The sequence below is a fragment of the Cyprinus carpio genome, chromosome B3, assembly GCF_018340385.1.
Source record: "Cyprinus carpio isolate SPL01 chromosome B3, ASM1834038v1, whole genome shotgun sequence".
Lineage (NCBI taxonomy): Eukaryota > Metazoa > Chordata > Actinopteri > Cypriniformes > Cyprinidae > Cyprinus > Cyprinus carpio.
In genome coordinates, this window is record NC_056599.1 from 11,773,274 (window position 1) to 11,795,472 (window position 22,199).

Consider the following 22,199-nt stretch of genomic DNA (forward strand, 5'->3'; position numbering starts at 1 on the left):
CTCCGGGTTTTACATTTCCTCATGGGCAAAATATCCAAGAAATCAGGGACTTAACGGTTAAAAAACTTGCTCCCTATCGCCTCAGGAAAAAAAATCACACAGCTCCACCACCTTCATTCACATGAGAAAACACCAAATATATATTCTACATTAATACTGAATTCTATATTATATCGCTTGACATCAGTTAGGAGTCTACAGTTGGCTAATGAACTGTTTTACAACAATATCGTAACAATAAACTATTCTGAATGAATATATTTAAATATTTCTTTGATATGCTGTTTTTTTGAACAGCATATTAAAGAAATGAAAAGCTTAACACTTTAGTAGGATAACAGATGGCTTGTGGTGTTCTTGGTAGTCTGAAGAGTTAGCATTATTCCTCTTTAATAGGAAAAACATTCATCACCTTGAATTATCCAGAAACGATAAACATCGCAGCAGATCCCCAGAGACAGAGACAGGTGCGTCACTGGAAACCGGTTTGGTGAGCTGAGCGCTGTTATAAGCGCCATTCGCCCCCAGACCTTGAGGAGGCGCTGTTATGCGCCCAAAAACGGACACAAGGAAGCTTATGCCTCCGCTCCATAATAATATTACCAAAGTACAGGGAAACTGTAAGGAGCTCTCCCTGTTTAGATGGGATGGCAACTTTACCCAGCGAACGGAGGGCTTTTGCGCACAAGATTAACAGGTAGGTGAACTTCACCGAGTGTTAAACAGTAGAGGAGTCGTGCATTAGTTGTCCCGCGCATCGGGACTGACTCGATTGGGAGAGATAAAGAGATCCGCCACGAGTTACACAGGGATGAACCTTTTGTTTAGTTCAACTCATCGGGCGTCGCAACAGTGTGACACTGCAACCAAACTACTCCCATTTAACGCGTGAACCAGTTTAAGTACTTTGTAACGAATGCATGGTGTGTATCGTCTTTAAATCTGAAATAATCAGACTTCGTGTGGGTGAAAAGAGGATGCATTGAGCGCCATGAAGTGTAATGTGATATGATAGCGATATCGGAACTACACTTAACTATTCAAATAGACATATCACAGGAATGAGCTCAGGGCTGGCTGTCCGTTCAAAAACACATTCAAGTCATAGCGCAATAAAAAGAGTTGTTTCATAAAAGTTGAAACAGTTATAAACACGGGAAAAGTACAGTCAAAATTTCTACTGTCTGTCAAAATTAGAAACCCAATACATAGTTGCAAACAATAAAGTAACAATTGTGTTTTTTTTTTTTTTTTTTAACTATGTGATAATTTTTAGGTAGTTGGGACTAAAGTGATAATCCAGAAATATGGTTCTTTTTTATTTCACCTAAAAATTTCATCTGACTTGAGTTGTTGTGCATTCTGTCCATCTCTCTCTCTCTCTCTCTCTCTCTCTCTCTCTCTCTCTCTCTATATATATATATATATATATATATATATATATATATATATATATATATATATATATATATATATATATATATATATTTAGACATGGCATTCTCACACTGTATATTAATTTTAGATCGTTATAGCATTCTATATTAAATATGGTAGTTGTATCTGTATTATGTCATGTTTTATGGTGCTTCTGTCAGAGGGGCAAATTGAAATAAAAAATATCTGATCATGTGACTGTGCACGTCAGCTATGAAATGTTCGTCAAATCAAGACTGACTAATCAAGATTTTGACTATTGATCGATCAGTTATTGTTTTTCATCTCTGTTTTGCACTTTTATATGAGTCTTGCATGCTCATCGAGAGTTGATGCTCTTCTCTAGTGGGAATCAGCTCTACTTTTGTCTGAGAAAGCATCTCTGGAACTTGCCTGGTGGGTTCACAGAAACCGAGTGTGTCTGTGATTGGTTAATTCACTTGTTTATTGTTTATTTATCCGTTTGGAGTGATTGATATGGTAGTTTTCATTCGTTCTTGTAGATAGGAGCAACACTGATAATTTGATGAGGTTAAAATCGCTCCAGTATGCAAGTGTGCATGTTCAAAAGCACAAGTGAAATCTAAGTTAGATCTTGGTATGTGGATGGAAGTAAACAAGCCCGCAGAGAGAGTCTTCAGGAGTGATCCCTTACAAAAGCACTGTACTAAAATTGTAATACCATAATACTTCCATATAAACCATGGTTTTGTTTGAGTACTATATTCGTATACCATATGGTCTGTACATGGTAGTGTTGATGCACAGTCTCGACCTTTTTTTTCCCACCTGAAAGGGATGAATCCTGTGCATAGGATTGTGTTTCATGAGTTATCTTTCTCTGTCTTCACCTCCGTGAGAGCAGACTCATTGTTTCTTTGCAGGATGCAGGAAAGGGTGGTGTGCTCCATTCCGCCCATTGCTTTTAGAGCAGACTAGTTTTCCTCTTTCCTTTTGAAGCAGGAAATAGGAAGCCACAGTGTTGGGTGGCAGTAGGGCTGCACCATTATGACAAAAATCATAATTGTCGATTATTCCTATGAAATTGTAATTGCGATTATTAATTACAATGAATGACGTTTACACCTTTGTTTGAAGCAACTGCATGCCATATTTTTATATGAAAATAAACGAGCTGAAAACACTAACTGAAAAACTTTTATTGCTTTTCTATAGTATTAAGCCTCAGATGTCAACTATAGATTGGATTGGTTTCTTCTTTAAATAAAAAGGTAAAAATATGCATGGTATTATAATGTTAAACTAACACTTAAACAATGGAAAAACCCTAAAGATAACATGTAGAAAGAAAAAAAGCATCTTAAGCATAACATAAATTGACTTTGAACGATTATGTAATTGTGGCATCCGTAATTATCGCGATTAGAAATTCGATTAATTGTGCAGCCCTAATTCCAATTAGCTCTGATTTTGCAACATTTTAAAGGTTACATATTTATATGCCCCTAATTCTTTGCTGCACACTGTAAACCAATCAGCATATTATTATTGTTTCAGCTTGACCCCGCTGGCCTGTCAAGCTTGGAGTTTGTCCGAACAGTTTTTTCCCTTCACAGACACAGCTTTATAATCTCAGGAAATGGTTGGTCAGTGCAGTAGCTTGACTCCAGGGAGGGGTCTACATCCGCTTTTTGGACCACATCGGGGCTGCTTGAATGACAGGAGGGCCTGATGCTGTAGTCGGCAGAGTTTTGTTAGCAGAGCGAAGTCTGGATTTGTGTTTGGAGATCAAGCAGCAGTGGTTAGGGTTAGAAAATGTGGAAGTATTACTAGGGTGTTGATATTGGTTGCCAGGTTTTGCTGTGTTGTTGCTAAGATGTTAACAAGTGCGCATTGTTTGGGTGTTCTGGGTGGATGTGCTGGGATGCAGGATATATCATTTATCAGCAGATATTAGAGATTTTGAGTTTATCGGTATGGTTCAAAATCTGATATTTAATCATTATGCTCCTTTCCCCTAATTTTATATTTAGATGACCTTTGCTGTCATCTAACACTTACCTACAGTTGATCTTTAAAGCACTAATAATTTAATAACACTGTTCTATGTTTATCAAATCTCAAAATGAATATTCATTGTACTAGAAATTATAATGCTGTGATGCTTAAATTCACTTGTAGCTTTGATTTAGAAAAAAAAGGGGGTTTTAGTGTTTTATTTAATTTCAAGATTAATATTTTACAAAATATTATTGTAGAATTATAAAAAATAAATCAAATCTATTTATTTATGCAAAATACTAGAATTTTAATATCGGCCATTTATCGTTTTTTAGCCATAACATGAAAGTAAATATTGTCCTATCATAAGCCACAATTTTGATATTGCTGCTTCCATAGATTACATTAATGTATCTAGCACAAACAATGAAGAGCAAACTGTTACTAGCTAGTAGCTCTTAATAGAGTAAAGTGACACAACTAAAGCTGGTAGTTCCTATAACAATGACAGCATGAAAAATGTAGTAGGTCGGGATATTTAAAAGGATACTAAACACACACATTTTTTTTTAAAGGTCGCGAAGTACCTACTCAGAGACCATGTGATTTCGGACACAGCCAATGCATCTTCTCTGTTTCTGTTTTATGATGGATGGCAACCAGAATTAAGGTGTAGGTAGTACGGCCAACTACTATGTGTGTACTGTAACATATAAATATTTTAATTTTTAAATATACTGCTACACTCCTACAGTACATACAATATCAGATACATGCTAAAATTTGCCTTTAATCCCTAACTCTAAAGTTTGAGCTGTAGTAATAGGGATACTTGCCTTAGCAAGCAGCAGTAATGATGGGGCGTGTTTGTTTTGAAGGGAACTGGAGCATCTGCAGCTGTTTGTCTCTGAGAGCGAGACAGTTTGAGTTTGTTAGGGAGCAGCTGCAGGCTATCTCTGAGTGGATGAGGGGTTATTGGGTTTTTTTGAGCATTAAAGCCTCTCATTTGCTTTTAGTTCCCAAATTGGCAGAGCTGTGGTGTCCTGCCTGCTTTCTGTCAGCGGCTCAGCATCTCTTCAAACATTCTGAGTTTGACTGTCGCCATCTAAGCAGCTGCTGGCTCTGGCCACTATATCTGATGTGAACCCATCACGCTGTCTGTGTCTGATTCGTTGTCATCCCGATCATCTTTGTGATATTTGGACATTGCATATGAGCTCCTGATGCGATTGTATGAAATCAAGAAAATATAATAAATGTCCCTTTCTGTGTCTCTCACAGGACAGTAGCGTCTGAGGTCAGGAAGCAGGTTTCCCGGGAATATGGCTCTCCGCAGCTGTCCAAAAAACGTGCTGGAGCTCATCAACCGGTTAGTGTGTACTTGTGTTTGTTCATGTATATTTCTGCTTGTCTGCACACAGTCTTGTGGGCTCCTGCCAGGTCTTGAGTAAGAACAAGGGCGTAATTTAATGCTTTGCAAAATACTTGCTTTGACACAAATAAAGAAAAGAAAAAGACTTTCATACAGAGTTTAATCTGGTGCAATACTATATTATATTCAATACTCTTGTTCTTCTGAAATTTATAAGGACTAAAATTAATGTATAAATATTTATAGTGTCAGATGCATTTGCACTGGTGAGGTTTTCACATTAAGAAACAAAAAAGATTTAATTAATGGATGTAAAGTGGTCCCAAAATGTATGTAGATATACTTAAAAATGGGTTTGCATAATATACACTTTTTTTTCAAATGTTTGGGGTCAGTATGTTTATTTTTTTTTCTTTTTTTTCGGTGAATTAAATTAGACATTTATAAAGACATTTATTATATTACAAAATAATTCTGTTTCCAAAAAGTATTGTTCTATTGAACTTTCTATTTATCAGAGAATCATGAAAAAATGTGTCGTTTTTTTTCTCCAAAAAAAAGCAGCACAACCGCTTTCAACATTGATAATATTATAATAAGTGTTTCTTGAGCAAATCAGCATATTAGAATAATTTCTGAAGGATCATGTGACACTGAAGACTGGAGTAATGATGCTGAAAATTCAGGTTTGCATCACAGAAATAAATTACATATTCAAATATATTCAAATAGAAAACCATCTGTTTTAAATTGTAATAATATTTTGCAGTATTAATGATTTTACTGTAATTGTGATCAAATAAACAAACTTTGGAGAGTATTAGGGACTTCCTTCTAAAAAAAAAACTTGCTGACTTTAAATGTTTAAACTGTAATATATCCAAGTGGCATCTATTTAAAAAAACAAAAAGCACAACACAAGTATACCTTTAAAGCAAAACATTCACTTTTCTTTAGGTTTCTAATGAAAAAACAATAGATATACTGTTCAAAATGAAAACAGAACTATTTGCACAGTTTCTTGTTGTCAAGGTGGATTATGTTTATAGTTCATGTGATTCTCTCCACCTGTGGTTATACCTGTTTGGACACCTGTGTGAACTCGAGTAGAAATGATTTCACACAGTCACTAAAAATCACCTTGACACCAGTTGATCAAAAGTCAAAAATGGCTCTTATTAGTTAGTTCTGAGAAAAGTGTTTGCAGTGCCAGTTGGTTGGATGTTTTGTGTCTAATTCAATGACATGATATTTTTAAATGTGACCAAAGTGTCCAAATTAATTGTGGGACCTCTGTGACATAGGAGTGAAAAGGGGAAGTGTAAATTATCACAAGCCACAAAATCACTTCCCTTTCTTTTTTCTTAACACAAGGTTATTTAGAAGTTTTCCCTGTACACTTTTTGTGTATGCAGTGTTGCCAGTTTTGGGAAGGTTACCTTGGAAATGTAATCAGTTACAGATTACAAGTTACTGTATTTAAAATGTAATAGTAATGCAATCAATTACTTTATTAAAGTAATGTAACTGAACACATTTAATTACTTTTTGATTGGTTTTCTAACAAATGTTTTCACATGTTTATCATTTAAAGCAGGCAGGGTTAACTGTTGGTAACTGTGAAAGTGTAACTTAATAAGCTACAAGTGTCTCATTTTGTAGAGTAGTTAAACTACAGTCAAGCATCAATACTGAAAAATGATTAGCTACACTACATGTAATAAACAACATGTAGATAACTGCCCTGAAACTATTTATGTGGCTCTTATTACACAGAATCCAGTTTTTAAAAGAGTTAACTGTACTATGACAACATACTGTAACTTAAACTCAAAACATCTGGCCTTAGTGAAAAAAAAGAACATTTGTTGAAACTAAGCTGATGAATGCTTTAATACAAAACAAAACAAAATAAAATAATCTGTCATTTTATTTATTGTTAGAGTGAGGGAGAAGGTTGAAAATAGGCTGAAAAAATTATTTAATTATTAAGCAAATTTTATTATTTTTTGATACCAGATATATACTGTAAGAGAACATAACATAATAAAAATTTACCTTTCCAAACAATGGGGATCTGTCATATATATATATAAAAAAAGGTTTTATAAAGCAAGGATGCATTAAATTGATCAAAAGTGACAGCACAGACTTTTATAATGGTACGAAAGATATATTTATCAAATAAATGCTGTTCTTCTGAACTTTCTATTCATCAGAGAATCCTGAAAGAAACGTAATTGAATTTGATCAAAATATTAAAGTAAACAAATCTTCAGATGATGAAGTGAATGGTATAGAAATTACACTAGTTAATAAAAGTTAGTTTCATTTCTTAGACCCACAGGTATTGAATAGTTTTGCCTTAACTTTCTCTGTGAGTCTGGGTTCTGAGGTGACGGATGTGCTCTTCTAGGTGCCTCTGACGGAGGTGGTGGAGCCGGTGGACTATGAGGAGTACGTTAGCAGCCATCCGCCAGGAGCGGAGCCCGGACCCCTCCGACAGCTGCTGGAGTTCCCCAGCGATGACCTGGAGCTGCTGCTGCAGGAGAGAGAGTGCACCACGATAGAGCCGCCCGTCCCGGAGGAGGAGTGAGTCGCTCATCACACACACAAACAGACACACACACACACGCCACACTGTAATAGGGATATGCTGGTATTAAATTTTAATCTATTTGGCACTGTGATAAAACCATTGCGAATACAAAAATCAGAATGTTTTTTAAAAAAAATTATTTAAACATTTTCCGAAATAGAAATACCGGTACATGTCTACACTGTAACGAACCTTGCCCTTCCTCACACCCTCGCTGCTAGTCAGCTAATCTCATCATCTTGCTTAAACCACGCTGTGCTGCCTGTCAGTGCACTGAGGGTATCTGGGGTTGATGATATCTCTTTGTACTCACTGTTGATAGCTCACTGGACCCCAGAGTGAGGGATGCCCTGGGGGTCTACACCGACGACTGGCTCATCATCCAGAGGAAGTGAGTGTTCTTCCTTCTACATGAGCTTTGACTTAAAAAAATAAATACACACACAGTACCAGTTGAAAATCTGGACCGTAAAATCATCACAAATGTGGAACACAAATGAAAGTATGGCAGTTATTTAGTGACCAAAAAATGTTCAAGAAATCAAAACATCTCAGCTGCTCTTCCAGCTCCGCACACTTCCTCTCAGTAAGCTTACTGAGGTGCATCCTGGGACGTTTGGTTAACAGTTTTGAAAAAGTTTTCCATGTTTTTTTTTAAGCGAGTCTGTTATGATTAAAGCTGTATTTATTTTGTAAAAAATACAATAAAAACAGCAATATTGTGAAATATTATTTTAATCTAAAATGCCTAATTTATATTCAAATAAATGTAAAAATGTAATTTATTCCTGTGATGCAAAGCTGAATTTTCAAGATCATTACTCCAGTCTTCAGTGTCACATGATCCTTCAGAAATCATTTTAACATGTAGTGTTTAATGTTATCAATTATTATTATTGGTGCTGAAGTATTAAAAATTGTTCTTATTATTAGCAGTGTTGAAAACCGTTCTAGCATGCATTTGAAATTATATATTTTGTAACACTATAAAATATCTTTATGGTCACTTTTGATCAATTTTATTAATAGAATATCAATAGAAATGCTAATTTCTTAAAAAAAAAAAAAAACATCTTATTGACCCAAACATTTGAACAGTAGTGTATGCTGGGTGTTTGTTGACTTTTTTTCCCTTTCATCAGTCCATCTACAAAACTGAGTTTTGTAAAGAATTTAACACATAGATACAGTTTATGTTGTCTACAAAACTAATTTAAATAATAAAAGAGGTTTTGCTTAAAAGCCTTTAAACCAGAAGGGTTCAGGTTCCTAATAAACATCATTTGAGTGTGTCTGTGTGTGTTTATGCTTTGACTGGTTGTGTACGGCATGAATGCTTACTGAAGGACAAGTTGTTTAGAAAGTGGAAACCTGCTGCTTTGTGCTCTCTCAGGTATCAGCGATACAGCACAACACAGACGCCTCATAACTCTGAGCGGCAGCGGGAGAAACAGAAAGGACTTGTCAAACAAACCTTTGAGCTGGATGAGGCCGGGATTGATCGGCAGGATGAGCAGGTAAAACAGTAAATGCATGCAGTGTATAGAATCCCACTAGTGCTTGGAGATGTGGCCTAATGGTCATACATTGAGTCACGCTGCTGATTTGAGTAACACAGGGTTGTATCATTTTCCAATCACATTCCCTATTCTTCTCCTAGTTTTTTTTACTGTCATAGATGTGACTATACATACAAGTGAATAAAATGCCTAAAAATAATAAAAACCTCAACTGAACAATGTCTCTCAAGCTGTTTTGCTTTCAGTAAATGAAAATAAATTGCTGCGTATAAATGGATAAGTGATCATTACAAAATAATAATAAATAAAACCTTCAAATAAGCAAAAAGTTTGTAACTTTTTTTTTTTTTTAGTTATTTAATTAAATGCCAATTTTGGGCTTTGTAAAATAATATTAAAGTAAATTTACATTTACAAAGTGACAAAAAGGCAATAAATAATAAGTCCTCAAGTGAGCAAAAAGCCTCAAACTCTTTTATTTTATTTTAATATTTATTTCATTGCATTTATCAATTAATTAAATTCAATATTACAAATCAAACATGAAATTGCCTGAATAAATGTTCACATGAGCAAAGTATCTCAGACTAATTTGTTTTGTTAATTGATTTCTTAAAATTGTATTTATTATTAAAATTAAGGGATGTTATAATACCTAAAAGAAAATACCTGTATTATAGTCATTATGGTCTTTGTGAAATGATGAATGGTTGTAAATACAATACTTTATTTTATTGTTTTGAGTGTAAAGGGCTAGTTAAACCAAAAATTCTCATGTTGTTCCAAACCTGTATGAATTTCTTTCTCCTATTGAACACAAAAGAAGCTTTTCTTCAATGGCTGGTAGTTATTTAATTAGTATTTTTTTTTTTTGTTTGGTTACCAAAATTCTTCAAAATATCTTCTTTTGTATTCCACTAAGAAAGAAACTCATACAGGTTTGGAACAACTTGATGGTGAGTAAAGAACTGCAGAATTTTCATTTTTGGATGAAATATCCCTCGAAAGTAAGGAATTAGTTGGATAATTGATTAGTTATTGTTATGGTCATTATAAACATGCCATTCTAACTTTCAGAAGGGTTCTCCTAATGCAGAGTTTTGTCTGTGGCAGGATGACTCCAAGAGGCACTCGGTGTCGCTGGATGACACGCCGCGGGGGAGCTGGGCCTCCAGTATATTTGACCTAAAAAACTCCACTCCTGATGCGCTGCTGCCTTCTGTGCTGGAGCGCACGGCTGCAGAGGACATGGACCGTCGCAACGCCGAAAACCGCCAGCAGTGCCGCCACGCTGATCTGCTGGGACTTTACCCCGTGCCGGATGAGGTCTGAAATCATTACACACAGTGTGAGACAGAAAGTTCAGGACTATATGCGAAAGAAAGTAGAAAAGGAAAGTAGAGTCTTGTGTGTAGGAGACGATGAGTAACACTCAACACTTTTATGTAGGAGAGCTGTCAAACGCTGAAGTTCAAAAGCAGAGACGTCTCTCTGATGATCCATCTGCGATTTTGTTTGATCTTGTCAAACATCTTCTTTGTTTTTCCTCCGTCTCTTGCTCCTCCGCATCTTCGCTGCTCATCCTCTCGCTTTATGTCTGTGTACACATTGTTTCTGATGACTGAGCAAACGTTGCCATGGTGCTGCTGACTGAGTCGTAGTCATGATGATGGTTCTTTGTGTTTGACAGGATGAGGCCGTCGAGAGGTGCGCCATCCCAGAGGTGCCCAAAGAGCACAGCGGCCAGAGGATCATGGTCAAGTGTTTGGCGCTCAAGTAAGGCTCTCAGCCTCCCCATTCAATCGTACGCTGGTTGTATTGTTGGTCATATTACGAAAACTGCTACAGAATGAAAGTAAACCTATAAATATACACAAAAAAATACTGAGAAAATGGCTTTTTCCGATTCAATCAGAAGCAGTTTACATTCAAAGCTACGAATTAAACTTGTGCGCAAAATTGGAAGGGCGCATAAAATGTTTGCGAATAAAGCACCGTTTCCATCCAGTGAGTTGAAGAAAACAAAATCGTCACTTCCTGATTAACTTGCGCTAAATATCACAAAGAAAAATGTAATTTGCTGAAGTCGGGGAAAGTGAAAGTGACGTGACATTCAGCCAAGTATGGTGACCCATACTCAGAATTTGTGCTCTGCATTTAACCCATCCGAAGTGCACACACACAGAGCAGTGAACACACACACACACTGTGAACACACACCCGGAGCAGTGGGCAGCCATATGCTGCGGCGCCCGGGGAGCAAAAGGGCACCTAAGTCATGGTATTGAGGGTGGAGAGAGCGCTGTACATTCACTCCCCCCACCCACAATTCCTGCCGGCCCGAGACTCGAACTCACAACCCTTCGATTGGGAGTCCGACTCTCTAACCATTAGGTCACGACTTCGTAATTTAAGGTATACAATAAATTACGACCTTCAGAGCGCGCAGACGAAACGCAGTCATGTTACCTTATTTTCGGAGCCTGCTGTTTGGGAACGCAGTTCTGGGAGTTAATTATAACGAAGCACTTTGTAGAGACTTTGCTCAAGCATTTTAGAATGACAAAACTAGCATTTCAGATGCTGTGCAATGAGATCGGTCCGTTGGTTGGTCCTGTTTTATTAGGGCTGGGATAATTAATCTGAGATTTTCTGAATGCATCGCAATTCTTTCTCGAGTCGATTCTGAGCTTGGTTTTGAACAGAAGATGGCGCTGCATGCTTTAGAAAAAGCTCTGCTTGTTTCCAAATCCTTACACACTTGAACCGAAAATAATCATTCATAAAATTTGAAAAGGTTGAAGCGAATTAAAGGGTGTTCAGAGTGGGCTGTGTTTACATTAATCTGGCATCATAAAAGCATTCTGAGCCGAGGTGAAATTACAGACTCAGCCAAATGCACAAGCGCTCTTCTTCATGAGCATTTGAGTGTGTGGATAAAAACTAGAGTAGAGCGCCATCTGCTTTTAAAATCTAAGCTCAGAATCGATTCCAAAGGGAATGACGATGCATTCGGAAGATCTCAGAATCCATCCACGAATCGATTTATCGTCACAGCCCTAGGTTTTATGCTGTCCCATTGCGAAGTCACATTGATGCAATACGGTAAAACTGTTTCCAGCGTAATTTATGAACATGTTTTCTTACCGGATATGAAATTAATCTGACTTTGTTGAACATATAATTTTTTTATGTACATTTTTAGAAATTTTGCGTGTCTTTTTTTTTTTTTTTTTTTTATGCAACATCCCAAAATGCGCATAAAAAATGGTGGATGGAAACATAGCTAAAGTCGGATTGTCGCTGTCAGTGTGAACAGCCCTTTATTCTTCAGTTGGCGACTGTATTCATGATTGCGATGTAACACACCTTCTGGTTAAACATCCATCCTGAACAGTTAAGCAAGCTGCAGTATGATCTGACCTGCTGTGGTTGTTCTTCTAGATTTGAGATTGAAATCGAGCCAATATTTGGATCACTGGCTCTGTATGATGTCAGAGAAAAGAAGAAGGTATGACTGTGTGTTCTTGGGATAGTTACTGAAAAGTCTGTGAGTTCCAAGCAGGTTTCTGTAAATGAGATCATGATCATTGATATGCCATTTCTCTTTCACATCCATGCTCAGATTTCAGAGGATTTTCACTTTGACCTGAACTCGGATCAGATGAAGAGCTTGCTGCGACCCCACAGTCCACACGTAGCCATTTCAACACTGGCGCGATCCACGATCTTCTCCATCACATACCCGTCTCCGGACATCTTCCTAGTCATTAAGGTATGACCAGCAGGGGGCGCAGTGCCACATGTCCTTTAGAGGGTACAGAAGGTCAGTGCAGGACTAGAGTAACTCTAGGTCATAACATTGAGGGGTTTTTTTTTTAGATTTTTCTTGCTGTGCCAACATTTTTTTCAGTGGCATTACCATAAAAATATGTATATTTTATAGAATATAAATTTTCTGTATTTCTATTCCAGTATACTCTACCTTTCAAAAGTTGGCGATGAGTAAGATTTAAATAAATACTGTTATTCAGAAAAGAAAGTAACAATGAACACATTTCTAATATTAAAAAAGATTTATGTTTAAATTAAATGCTGTTCTTTTGAACTTTCAATTAAATAAAAAATACTGTAAAAAAAAGTTTCACAGTTGCCTGAAAAAAAACAAGCAGCACAACTGTTTTCGACAAAGCTTATCAAGATATTTTACGGGAGTCATGACTTAGAGTTTTAGAGAGGAGTCAAACCACACAAGCAATATTAATGACTGAAAAAGAAGAAAATGCACATTTTCCTGACTGTAAGCCAATTCATATGCTGTTGCATAACCTAAAGAGGGTGGTGCTATAAAGCCCAGAAATACCGATTAAAAATAAACTGATTTGTTGGCAGGGATGGTCCAAAATTGGTCAAAAGTCTTCTAAGCAGCTACAGAAAGCATTTAGGTAGAGGTTTTGCTGCTAAAGACTGATCTAAAGTTACTAAATTAAAGGTTTTGTGTACTTTCTCCATCCTGCACTTTGAATGATTACTCAAAAGTATATTCAATAAAATGTGAAAAGTACAATTGTATTTGTATTCTTAGTTTAGTCAGATTGTTTAGATCTATAATTGTGAGTTGAATAAGCTCAAACTATATTATGTAGAAATCAGATATTAATTATTGTTAGTGCTCAGTTATTAATAATGGTTCTTATTATCTATTTTGAAACCATTATGTACTGCATAATATTATACATCATACTTTTTTCAGGATTCTTTGATGAATAGAAAGTTCAAAAGAACAGCACTTATTTAAAATAGTAAAGACATTTATAATGTTACAATGTATTTCTGTCACTTTCTGTCAATTTAATGCATCCTTGATGAATACAAGTATTATATGTATATATGTATGTATATATATATATGTGTGTGTGTGTGTGTGTGTGTGTGTTTATCTAATGTTCAGCTTTGAAATAACAGGAATAAAAAACATTTTAAAATATATTAAAATAGAAAGTCTTGGTGAGAATAAGAGACTTCTCAAAAATTATAAATCTACATCTAGCCCCAGACATCCTTGTTGTAAAGCTCTGCTGTATTTGTGTTTAAGCTGGAGAAAGTCCTACAGCAGGGAGACATCGGCGAATGCTGTGAGCCATACATGGTCATGAAGGAATCAGACTCCACTAAGGTACGAGTGTACATTTACATGAGGCTTTTTGCATGAGTATTTCATCAGACACATCTGGCATGATTTTGGTATCGTCTGGATTTCTCAACTTGATTTGAACTGCTGCAATATTTGTTAATCTTCTTCAATATGAGCAAGGTCCAGTAGATGCTGGAGCCTGTGTCTGTCACTGTACAATTCTGTTGCCAAGTTGCTTTTTTTAGGCTGTTTGAAATGGCATGATAAATGCTGCTCACCCATCACCTTTACACAGGGTTTTGTAACAACCCAGATGGATATTCTGAAATGATTCAGTGGTTTTTACCTTTAAGTGTATGTGTGTGTGTACATACAGCATAAGGAAAAGCTGGAGAAGTTGAGGGCTCAGGCTGAGCAGATGTGCACTAGGCTGGGTCGTTACCGCATGCCCTTCGCCTGGACTGCGATTCATCTGCTGAACATCGTCAGCAGTGTTGGAGGCCTGGACCGCTCAGATTCAGACTCAGACACGGGTATTAACCAGAGTCAACACATTTGAACTCAGCTAAGAGTTTACTTTTAATTGCTTTCTTATAACCAGTCATCTTGAAGATGTCCCTGAAAGTAACACATATAAGGGCCAATATATTTACAACTGGATATTTTTATATTTTTAAGCCTTTTCATAAAATTCAGTAAACGTGCTACATTATTTTAAGACATTTTGATCCAGAAATACATCCTCAAGGTACTTTATTTTTTATGTACATGTGATGTAATGTACAGTACAGTTTTTCTTTATTAGTCTCTTGTTCCAGCAACAGACAAACAGGATTTCATTTTTGCAATAGTCATCAACTGTTTTGTTGACGACATCTGTAATTTAAACACAGATTGGACCATTGCATAGAGGATACTTTTCAGTAAGTTTATCCTCATCTTTAAACAAACCCTCATGTATTTTACATGCTGTAACTTGTAGTAAAAATGCAGGACAGGAGGAAGAGAGCAGTATGCCCTACATGTGTTTGAACAGCTATTCTGGCACACACTACATTAAAGAGCATAAAAACAACAATTCATTGTTTGAATTTCCTGATAAAATTAACATAATTTGAAAGCTGTATAACAAATATAACAAAACACCAAATTATAAATTATGATCCAATAATTCCCCTAAAAATAGCTGAAAATATACTCACCATCATGCCATCCAAGATGTAGATACATTTTTTTCATCTGAACAGGGTTGGAGAAATTTAGCACTACTTTGCTTTGTTTACAGCTCAGCAATGGATACTCTGCAATGAATGGGTGCCGTCAGAACGAGAGTCCAAACAGCTGATAAAAGCATCACGATAATCCACAAGTAATCCACATGATTAAATTTTGTCAGAATCAGAAGAAAGATATAGACAGATCAAGCACCATTTACAAGTGAAAACAGAAACGGCAATTTGAAGTTAAGCAAACATGAAGCTTTTCACTTTTCAGGATGTTAATTGATGGACTGGAGTCATGTGGGTTACTTGTGGATTATTGTGATGTTTTTATCAGCTGTTTGGACTCTCGTTCTGATGGCACCCATTCATTGCAGAGGATCCATTGGATCCTATATTCACAGAGTTGGTTAATTTTATATGGCTAACAAAGTAATATTGAATATAAATATTCTAAGTGTCACCGAGCCCTAGTTGGATGACACTATTATCAAACAGCGTTTTGTCTTTCTTTACAGAGCGAAAGGGGACATGGAATGAGAGGAAGAAGAAAGGATTTGAGAGGATGAGTGTAGGAGAGGACATGTGCAACTTTACTAACTTCCGTCCAGCGACTCTCACTGTCACCAATTTCTTCAAACAGGTCAGTTCTCTATTCATGCTCATTTCGGACGGTAGTGTATTACCACAATGTTTTATTTACCCACTGGATGAATGCTGAATGTTTGTGTACTGCTGCAGGAAGGGGACCGATTGAGTGATGAAGACTTATATAAGTTCCTGGCGGACATGAGGAGGCCATCGTCTGTCCTGCGTCGACTCAGACCTGTGACTGGTACCTGTCCGCACTTATTTTTATCTTATCAGTTCTATTATTTAATCCTTTTCTTACACTCTATTGGTCTCTTTCGGTCTAGCTCAGTTGAAGATAGACATCTCTCCGGCTCCAGAGGCCCCACACTACTGTCTGTCTCCAGAGCTGCTTCATGTGAAGCCTTACCCTGACCCACGTGTGCGCCCCACCAAAGAAGTGCTGGAGTTTCCCGCTCGCTATGTCTACACCCCACACACTACCTACAGGTCAGTCCACACACATTCCTGTCAAAGAGCAGCTAATATGTGACCCTGGAGCACAAAAGCAGTCATAAGTAGCATGTGTATATTTGTAGCAATAGCCAACAATACATTGTATGAGTCAGTTCAGCTTTCAGATTATGTATAAATCTCCATTTCACCAAATCACTCATCATACTTCTGTAAAAATGTTTACGTACACTAGCGTTTAAAAGTTTGGGGTCAGTAATCTTAAAAATAAACTTACTTTTATTCCACTAGGATGCATTAAATTGATCAAAAGAAATAGTAAAGATATTTTATGTTACAAAAAAAAATCTATTTCAAATTAATGCTGTTATTTTGAACTTTCTATTAATAATACAATCCTGGAATAATGTATCACTTAATTTCCATAAAAATATGAAGCAGCACTGGTGTTTTCAACATGTATTTTTCTTGAGCAGTAAATCAGGATATTAGAATGATTTCCAAAGGATCATGTGAGACTGGAGTAATGATGCTGAAAATTCAGCTTTGTCATCACAGGAACAATAGCATTTTAAAATATATTACAGTAGAAAACATTTATTTTAAATTGCAATAATGTTTCACAATATTACTGTATTTCAGATCAAATAAATGCAAGCTTAGGGAGCATAAAGAAAGTAAATAATTTTAATTTGTGCTGTATTAATATTGTATCAAAACAGAAAGAGAAGACACACAACTTTTTTTTTTCCTTCAGTTATAAGTTAGAAAGTATTAAGTTAATATATACATATATACTGTATTATGATAATTATGTTTTGTGCTATTATAAACATTATTCACTACAAAAAAAGTAGCTAAATATTTGTAACAGGAATTTCATGCAGCATTTCACAGTTTCAGATATTTCACAAAAATTCACTCTTGTTAAGGCTTCATGAATGAGGTCCAATGTGCGTATAAAACGACTGGCAAAGTGGACATGTGTGTCATATTTATCACATGTAGTACATGAGATCCGTTTGCAGTGCCGTGAATGGAGTGTTGATGAGAGTTGATTGCGCTTCCTCCTCATATGTGTTTTTTTTTTTAAGTGGTTACACCATATTCTGAAATGAGAAGCAAATACTGACATGAAACAATGATTTTACGGGCAATCGCATGTTTACTAGCAAGTCTGCACTCAGGCTTACGTGTTTCTGTAAATCAGCCAGTTGCTGGTTTTGATTCTCCAATTTCAGTTTCTGTTCTTGTGTCCACTTCATCAGGTCCTTCAGGTTAGAGATGTTTTTAAGTGGTGTGCCCTGTCAGAAGGAGGTTATTGGTTATTTTCAGATAAACTGTAGTGTGTTCATTGAAAGGCAGTTCTGCAGCTTCACTACCTTGATCTCGTCTGGGACAGAGCTGTTTAGGTTTACCTCCAGGCTGGTTAGTTTTTTCTTGAGCTGTGCCTCTTCCAGCTCCACCCTGGTGACTGTATCTCTGTTCTCATGGACCTGAATCTCCAGTGCTTTCATCTGAGCCTGCAAACAGAGCAGCTGTTGAGCACACTAATCCGACTCCTCATGGACCTACAGATCCCTGTACACTAACTGAGAATTACTATAATATAATTATATTAGTAAATGAATATAATGAAGAAAATCTACACTGTATTAAGGAAGTTAATTAAACTTTTATTTTATACAATATTTACTCAATTCTGTATATACTCTCTGTATATGTATGTATGTATGTGTGTGTGTGTATATGTATATATATATATATATATATATATATATATATATATATATATATATATATATATATATATATATATATATATATATATATATATATTAAATATATAAATATATTTTCACATTGAATCTCCACATTGATTAATATACAAACAACATAAAAACATTATTTTAAATAGTTTTACATATTTGTTCAATGGGATCTATGCTATGAATCAAGGCTTGATACTAATGACGCTAATAAGTTATTATTCTTTTTAACATTTTGGGGATAAAAATAAATACAATAAATACCAAAATAATATAATAATAATAACATAATGTTATTAGCAACATTAAAATATTCTTGAAACAAATAAGATGTTTAAATAATCTGCCAAAATAAGGTCCTTGGAAAGGGATTGTGCATTAATATTTTTTTTTTTTTTCTCCATTTTTTACATATATATAGATGGATAGATCTAAATAATATGGGGAAAGTTGTCAGTAAGACCACTTATATATGGCTAGACCAAATTATAATTGATATTTATAATTATAGAAAGTATAATTATAGTTTGGACATTTTGCCTATATTTGCCTAGAAGATAACTTAAGTGAAAAGTGGCACAACTTACCCCCTCCCCTATGCTTATTAATTATAATGTTGATACATTTTAGAACTGGTGCCAAGGTGAACTACGATTTCTGTTACTTTGGATGTAATTTCAGAATGACCTGTTGATCAGCCTGGCCAGTAGTTTAGTCTGTCACAATATATATCATTGGTCAAGTAACATATAGGCTTTACCTGAAGGAGCTGGAGTTTTTCTTTAATCTGTCGCTCATTTTTAGCCGTCTCCTCCGTGTCATGCCCCAGTCTCTTCACCTCATTCTCAGTTCGGCTGATGGCTTTCATGACGCGGGCCAGCCTGGCCTCTGTGCTCTGGTACATGTGGTGCATGGATTCGGTGAACTGCAGCACGCCGTACATCAGGATGTTCACTTCATCTGTGGATGCCAGCTTTTCCCCGGCTTGGACAGACTTCAGCGGAGATGAAGAGACCCCATTCACACACAGAGCTGTAAACAGCATGCATAAAGCTGCCTGCATCCTGTCCTCTTCTTAAAAAATAAACCGTGACTGCCGCAGGTGCAAGGAAACAGGCTGTTTTAATGTGCACGCTTTGCTACATGCTGCTGCTTTTATAAGCAGTGACGGTGTAGGTTGGACATTGGGAAATCAGCTGAGACATGAGCTTATCAGAGCTATGCTTACATAGCTTACAGTTGTGTGAGAGAGACCTTGACTTATGTTGGTCAGACAGATGTTTAGTGGTATTGAACCAGGGACGTGCTTCGCAGTCTGTCTGCCAATGCACTCTTCTCCTTTAACCCCAAAGATACTCAGAGCACCTTCTGTCACAGTATCACAGACTGTGCTATTTTAAAAGTATATAAATAAAAATATAAAATTATATCACTGTTCCTCAAACATGGAAATGAAAAAGTAGATATGTGTCACATTGTTCCTTTTGTTTCGTCAAAAATATGAATAGAATTAATAACATGAGATGTTGATTAATAAGTGGAATTAATTTCATATATAATATTTATTGACAAAAGCCTGCAAATGAATATAATTCAAGACTTGTGGCAGATTTAAGCATTGATCCTCTCTCTGTTTCAGTCTCTACTATTTACATAAGTAGTTGTAGACTTTAGTTTATTTTAGGAATTTAGACTTAACCATTATATCAGTTGTTGTAAACTTTTCCGTTTACACAAATAGTTGTAAACTTGACAGTTTACGTTAGGAGTTGAAACTGAACCGTTTATATTAGTTTTTTGTAAACATTAGGAATTCATGTTTATTTGTTTATATTAGTAGTTGTAAACTAGTAATTTTACACAAGTGGTTATAAACATTGGGAGTTGTTTATTTATGTTAGTAGTTGTAAACTTGTCAGTTTACACTAGTAGTTATAAACATTCGGAGTTGAAGTTTTTTGTTTATATTAACATTACCAAAGACAACATTATATTAAAATAACTTAACATATCAATCGTCATAAATATTTTTAAATTTAACTTAAAATAAACTTAAGTTTATTTTAAATCACCAAATAAACGTGGTGATTTACATGAGTTGGGAATTATCCAAACGTAACAGTTTACCTCAGGAATTAAAGCTTAACCATTATATTAGTATTTGTAAACTTGTCAGTTTACAAAAGTAGTTGAAAACATGACAGTTTACATTAGGCATTTAAACTTAACTGTTTATTTTAGTCATTTTAAACTTGACTGTTTACATTGGAAATTAAAGCTTTACTGTTATATTAGTAGTTATAAACAGTAACTTTACTGTTTATATTTGTTTAACCATTTGCATAAGTAACCGTAAACTTACCTTTTACACTGCTGTTCGAAAGTTGGAAATTCAATTAAATTCAATTCAAGTTTATTTGTATAGCGCTTTTCACGATGCAAATCATTGCAAAGCAGCTTTACAGAAAATGTAAAGATTCTACATTATATTTAGTAATAGCTTATCAGTGGTGACTATCTCAAGTTGATGTCAAAATTTGGTAGTTTTGTATGTTGTCTGAGGGTTGGCATTATCTGAGGTCTTCTGGGGAGTTGGCATCATCTCTTCTCAGGTGTTCGGTCATCTCAGGTCTTTGTAAGGGCTGGATCAAGAGCTTGTGTAATTCCTAGTTACCATGGGATGCCAATCCCGTGGCAGAAACAGAGAAGGTAATAAAGAAAAATTAGCGTAGCTCCTGTTCCAAATAAGCAAAAAATTGTGTTCAACCCAAGCAAAAGAATGAAAATGTACATTTGATCAGATGTAACTGAAGTACAAGGTTATGAAATAGATTATGTGAATCCTTGGCTAAACAGATGTGTCTTTAATCTAGATTTAAACCGAGAGAGTATGTCTGAACCCCGAACGTTATCAGGAAGGCAGAGTTTGGGAGCCAAATATGAGAAAGCTCTACCTCCTTTAGTGGACTTTGCTATCCTAGGAACTACCAAGAGTCCAGAGTTTTGTGACCTTAGGGAGCGTGATAGAAGACTAGTTAGATACGCAGGAGCTAAACCATTAAGAGCATTTTTGACTGTAGAGGAAGTAACAGTACATCGGTCTAGATGCATATTGTAATCTACTAGATCCTGCGTACTGTTTTTTGGGCCAATAAGTAATATCTTGGCCTTATCCGAATTTAATAGGAGAAAATTATTGGTCATCCAATCTTTTACATTTTTAACACACTCTGTTAGCGTAGATAATTTAGAAGTTTCATCTGGTCTTGTTGAAATATATAGTTGAGTATCATCAGCATAAAAATAGAAACTAATCCTGTATTTTCTAATAATATTACCAAGGGGCAACATGAATATTGAAAATAGCAGAGGGCCTAGGGCAGATCCTTGTGGCACTCTATCCTACTGGATTTAATTGAGATGATTCCTCATTTAAATAGACAAAGTAATAGCGATCGGAAAGGTAGGATCTAAACCATCTTAAAGCCTGCCCTTGAATACCTGTATAGTTTTGTAATTGATCGATACTACGAGTATGTCATGCTCTATAATGTTGAACACTGCACAAAGGTCAAATAAAACTAGCAATGAAATGCAGCCTTGGTCTGACGCAAGAAGCAAGTCATTTGTAATTTTAACAAGTGCAGTTTCTGTGCTATGATGGAGCCTGAAACCTGACTGAAATTCTTCATAGAGATCTCTTTTTTGCAGCAAGGAGCACAATTGAGCAGACACAACTTTTTCAAGAGTTTTAGACATAAATGGAAGATTTGAAATGGGTCTGTAATTTGACAGTTCACTAGGATCTAGTTCTGGTTTCTTAGTAAGAGGCTTAATAACCGCCAGCTTGAATGGTTGTTGATTGTGACCTTGAGATAACGACGAGTTAATATTGAGAAGCGGTTCTTCTGCTACAGGTTACAACTCTTTCAGTAATTTAGTGGTTACAGGATCTAATAAACATGTTGTTGGTTTAGATGCAGTGATAAGTTTATTTGGATCTTCCTGTCCTATAGTTGTAAAGCACTGCGGTTTTTCTTTGGGTGCAATGAATGAAGTACTAGACGCTGTTGATTCTTCAATTGTTATTGTATTTCTGATGCTATCTATTTTATCAGTGAAGAAATTCAGAAAGTCATCAC

The 22,199-nt window shown here is 35.8% G+C and overlaps 2 protein-coding genes across 8 annotated transcripts in view; one reads left to right on the plus strand and one right to left on the minus strand.

The window, feature by feature from the left end:
• The first annotated feature begins 523 nt into the window (after positions 1-523).
• The window catches only part of LOC109056252 (dedicator of cytokinesis protein 7-like), a 50,242-nt gene continuing 28,566 nt past the window's right edge, over positions 524-22,199 (plus strand). For 3 of the 6 annotated variants that reach the window (XM_042719686.1, XM_042719690.1, XM_042719687.1), the window contains exons 1-14: positions 524-697; positions 4,681-4,768; positions 7,188-7,363; positions 7,693-7,761; positions 8,764-8,887; positions 10,004-10,216; positions 10,581-10,666; positions 12,335-12,401; positions 12,516-12,665; positions 13,986-14,066; positions 14,401-14,557; positions 15,763-15,887; positions 15,986-16,079; positions 16,162-16,324. In XM_042719686.1, the coding sequence (XP_042575620.1) occupies positions 648-697; positions 4,681-4,768; positions 7,188-7,363; positions 7,693-7,761; positions 8,764-8,887; positions 10,004-10,216; positions 10,581-10,666; positions 12,335-12,401; positions 12,516-12,665; positions 13,986-14,066; positions 14,401-14,557; positions 15,763-15,887; positions 15,986-16,079; positions 16,162-16,324 (1,643 nt within the window). In that variant the 5' untranslated portion in view covers positions 524-647. The remainder of the gene's footprint in view (positions 698-4,680; positions 4,769-7,187; positions 7,364-7,692; positions 7,762-8,763; positions 8,888-10,003; positions 10,217-10,580; positions 10,667-12,334; positions 12,402-12,515; positions 12,666-13,985; positions 14,067-14,400; positions 14,558-15,762; positions 15,888-15,985; positions 16,080-16,161; positions 16,325-22,199) is intronic. The other 3 variants (XM_042719688.1, XM_042719691.1, XM_042719692.1) reach the window with 1 other exon arrangement.
• angptl8 (angiopoietin like 8) lies at positions 17,360-19,192 on the minus strand. 2 transcript variants are annotated; one of them, XM_042719694.1, is made up of 4 exons: positions 18,818-19,192; positions 17,707-17,811; positions 17,482-17,592; positions 17,360-17,397 (listed from the first exon to the last, which is right to left on the minus strand). In XM_042719694.1, the coding sequence occupies exons 1-4, from the start codon at positions 19,118-19,120 to the stop codon at positions 17,386-17,388; spliced, it is 531 nt and encodes a 176-aa protein (XP_042575628.1). In that variant the 5' UTR covers positions 19,121-19,192; the 3' UTR covers positions 17,360-17,385. The 2 variants fall into 2 exon arrangements, with proteins under 2 accessions (XP_042575628.1, XP_042575627.1); XM_042719693.1 differs by having other exon boundaries at positions 17,671-17,811.

Coding starts and splice junctions, on each gene's coding strand:
- angptl8 (XM_042719693.1), bottom strand. CDS start 19,120: ATGCAGGCAGCTTTATGCATGCTGTTTACAGCTCTGTGTGTGAATGGG. Junction 17,812..18,817: donor AAAAACTCCAGCTCCTTCAG/GTAAAGCCTATA, acceptor CTCTGTTTGCAG/GCTCAGATGAAAGCACTGGA. Junction 17,593..17,670: donor CTGTCCCAGACGAGATCAAG/GTAGTGAAGCTG, acceptor TCCTTCTGACAG/GGCACACCACTTAAAAACAT.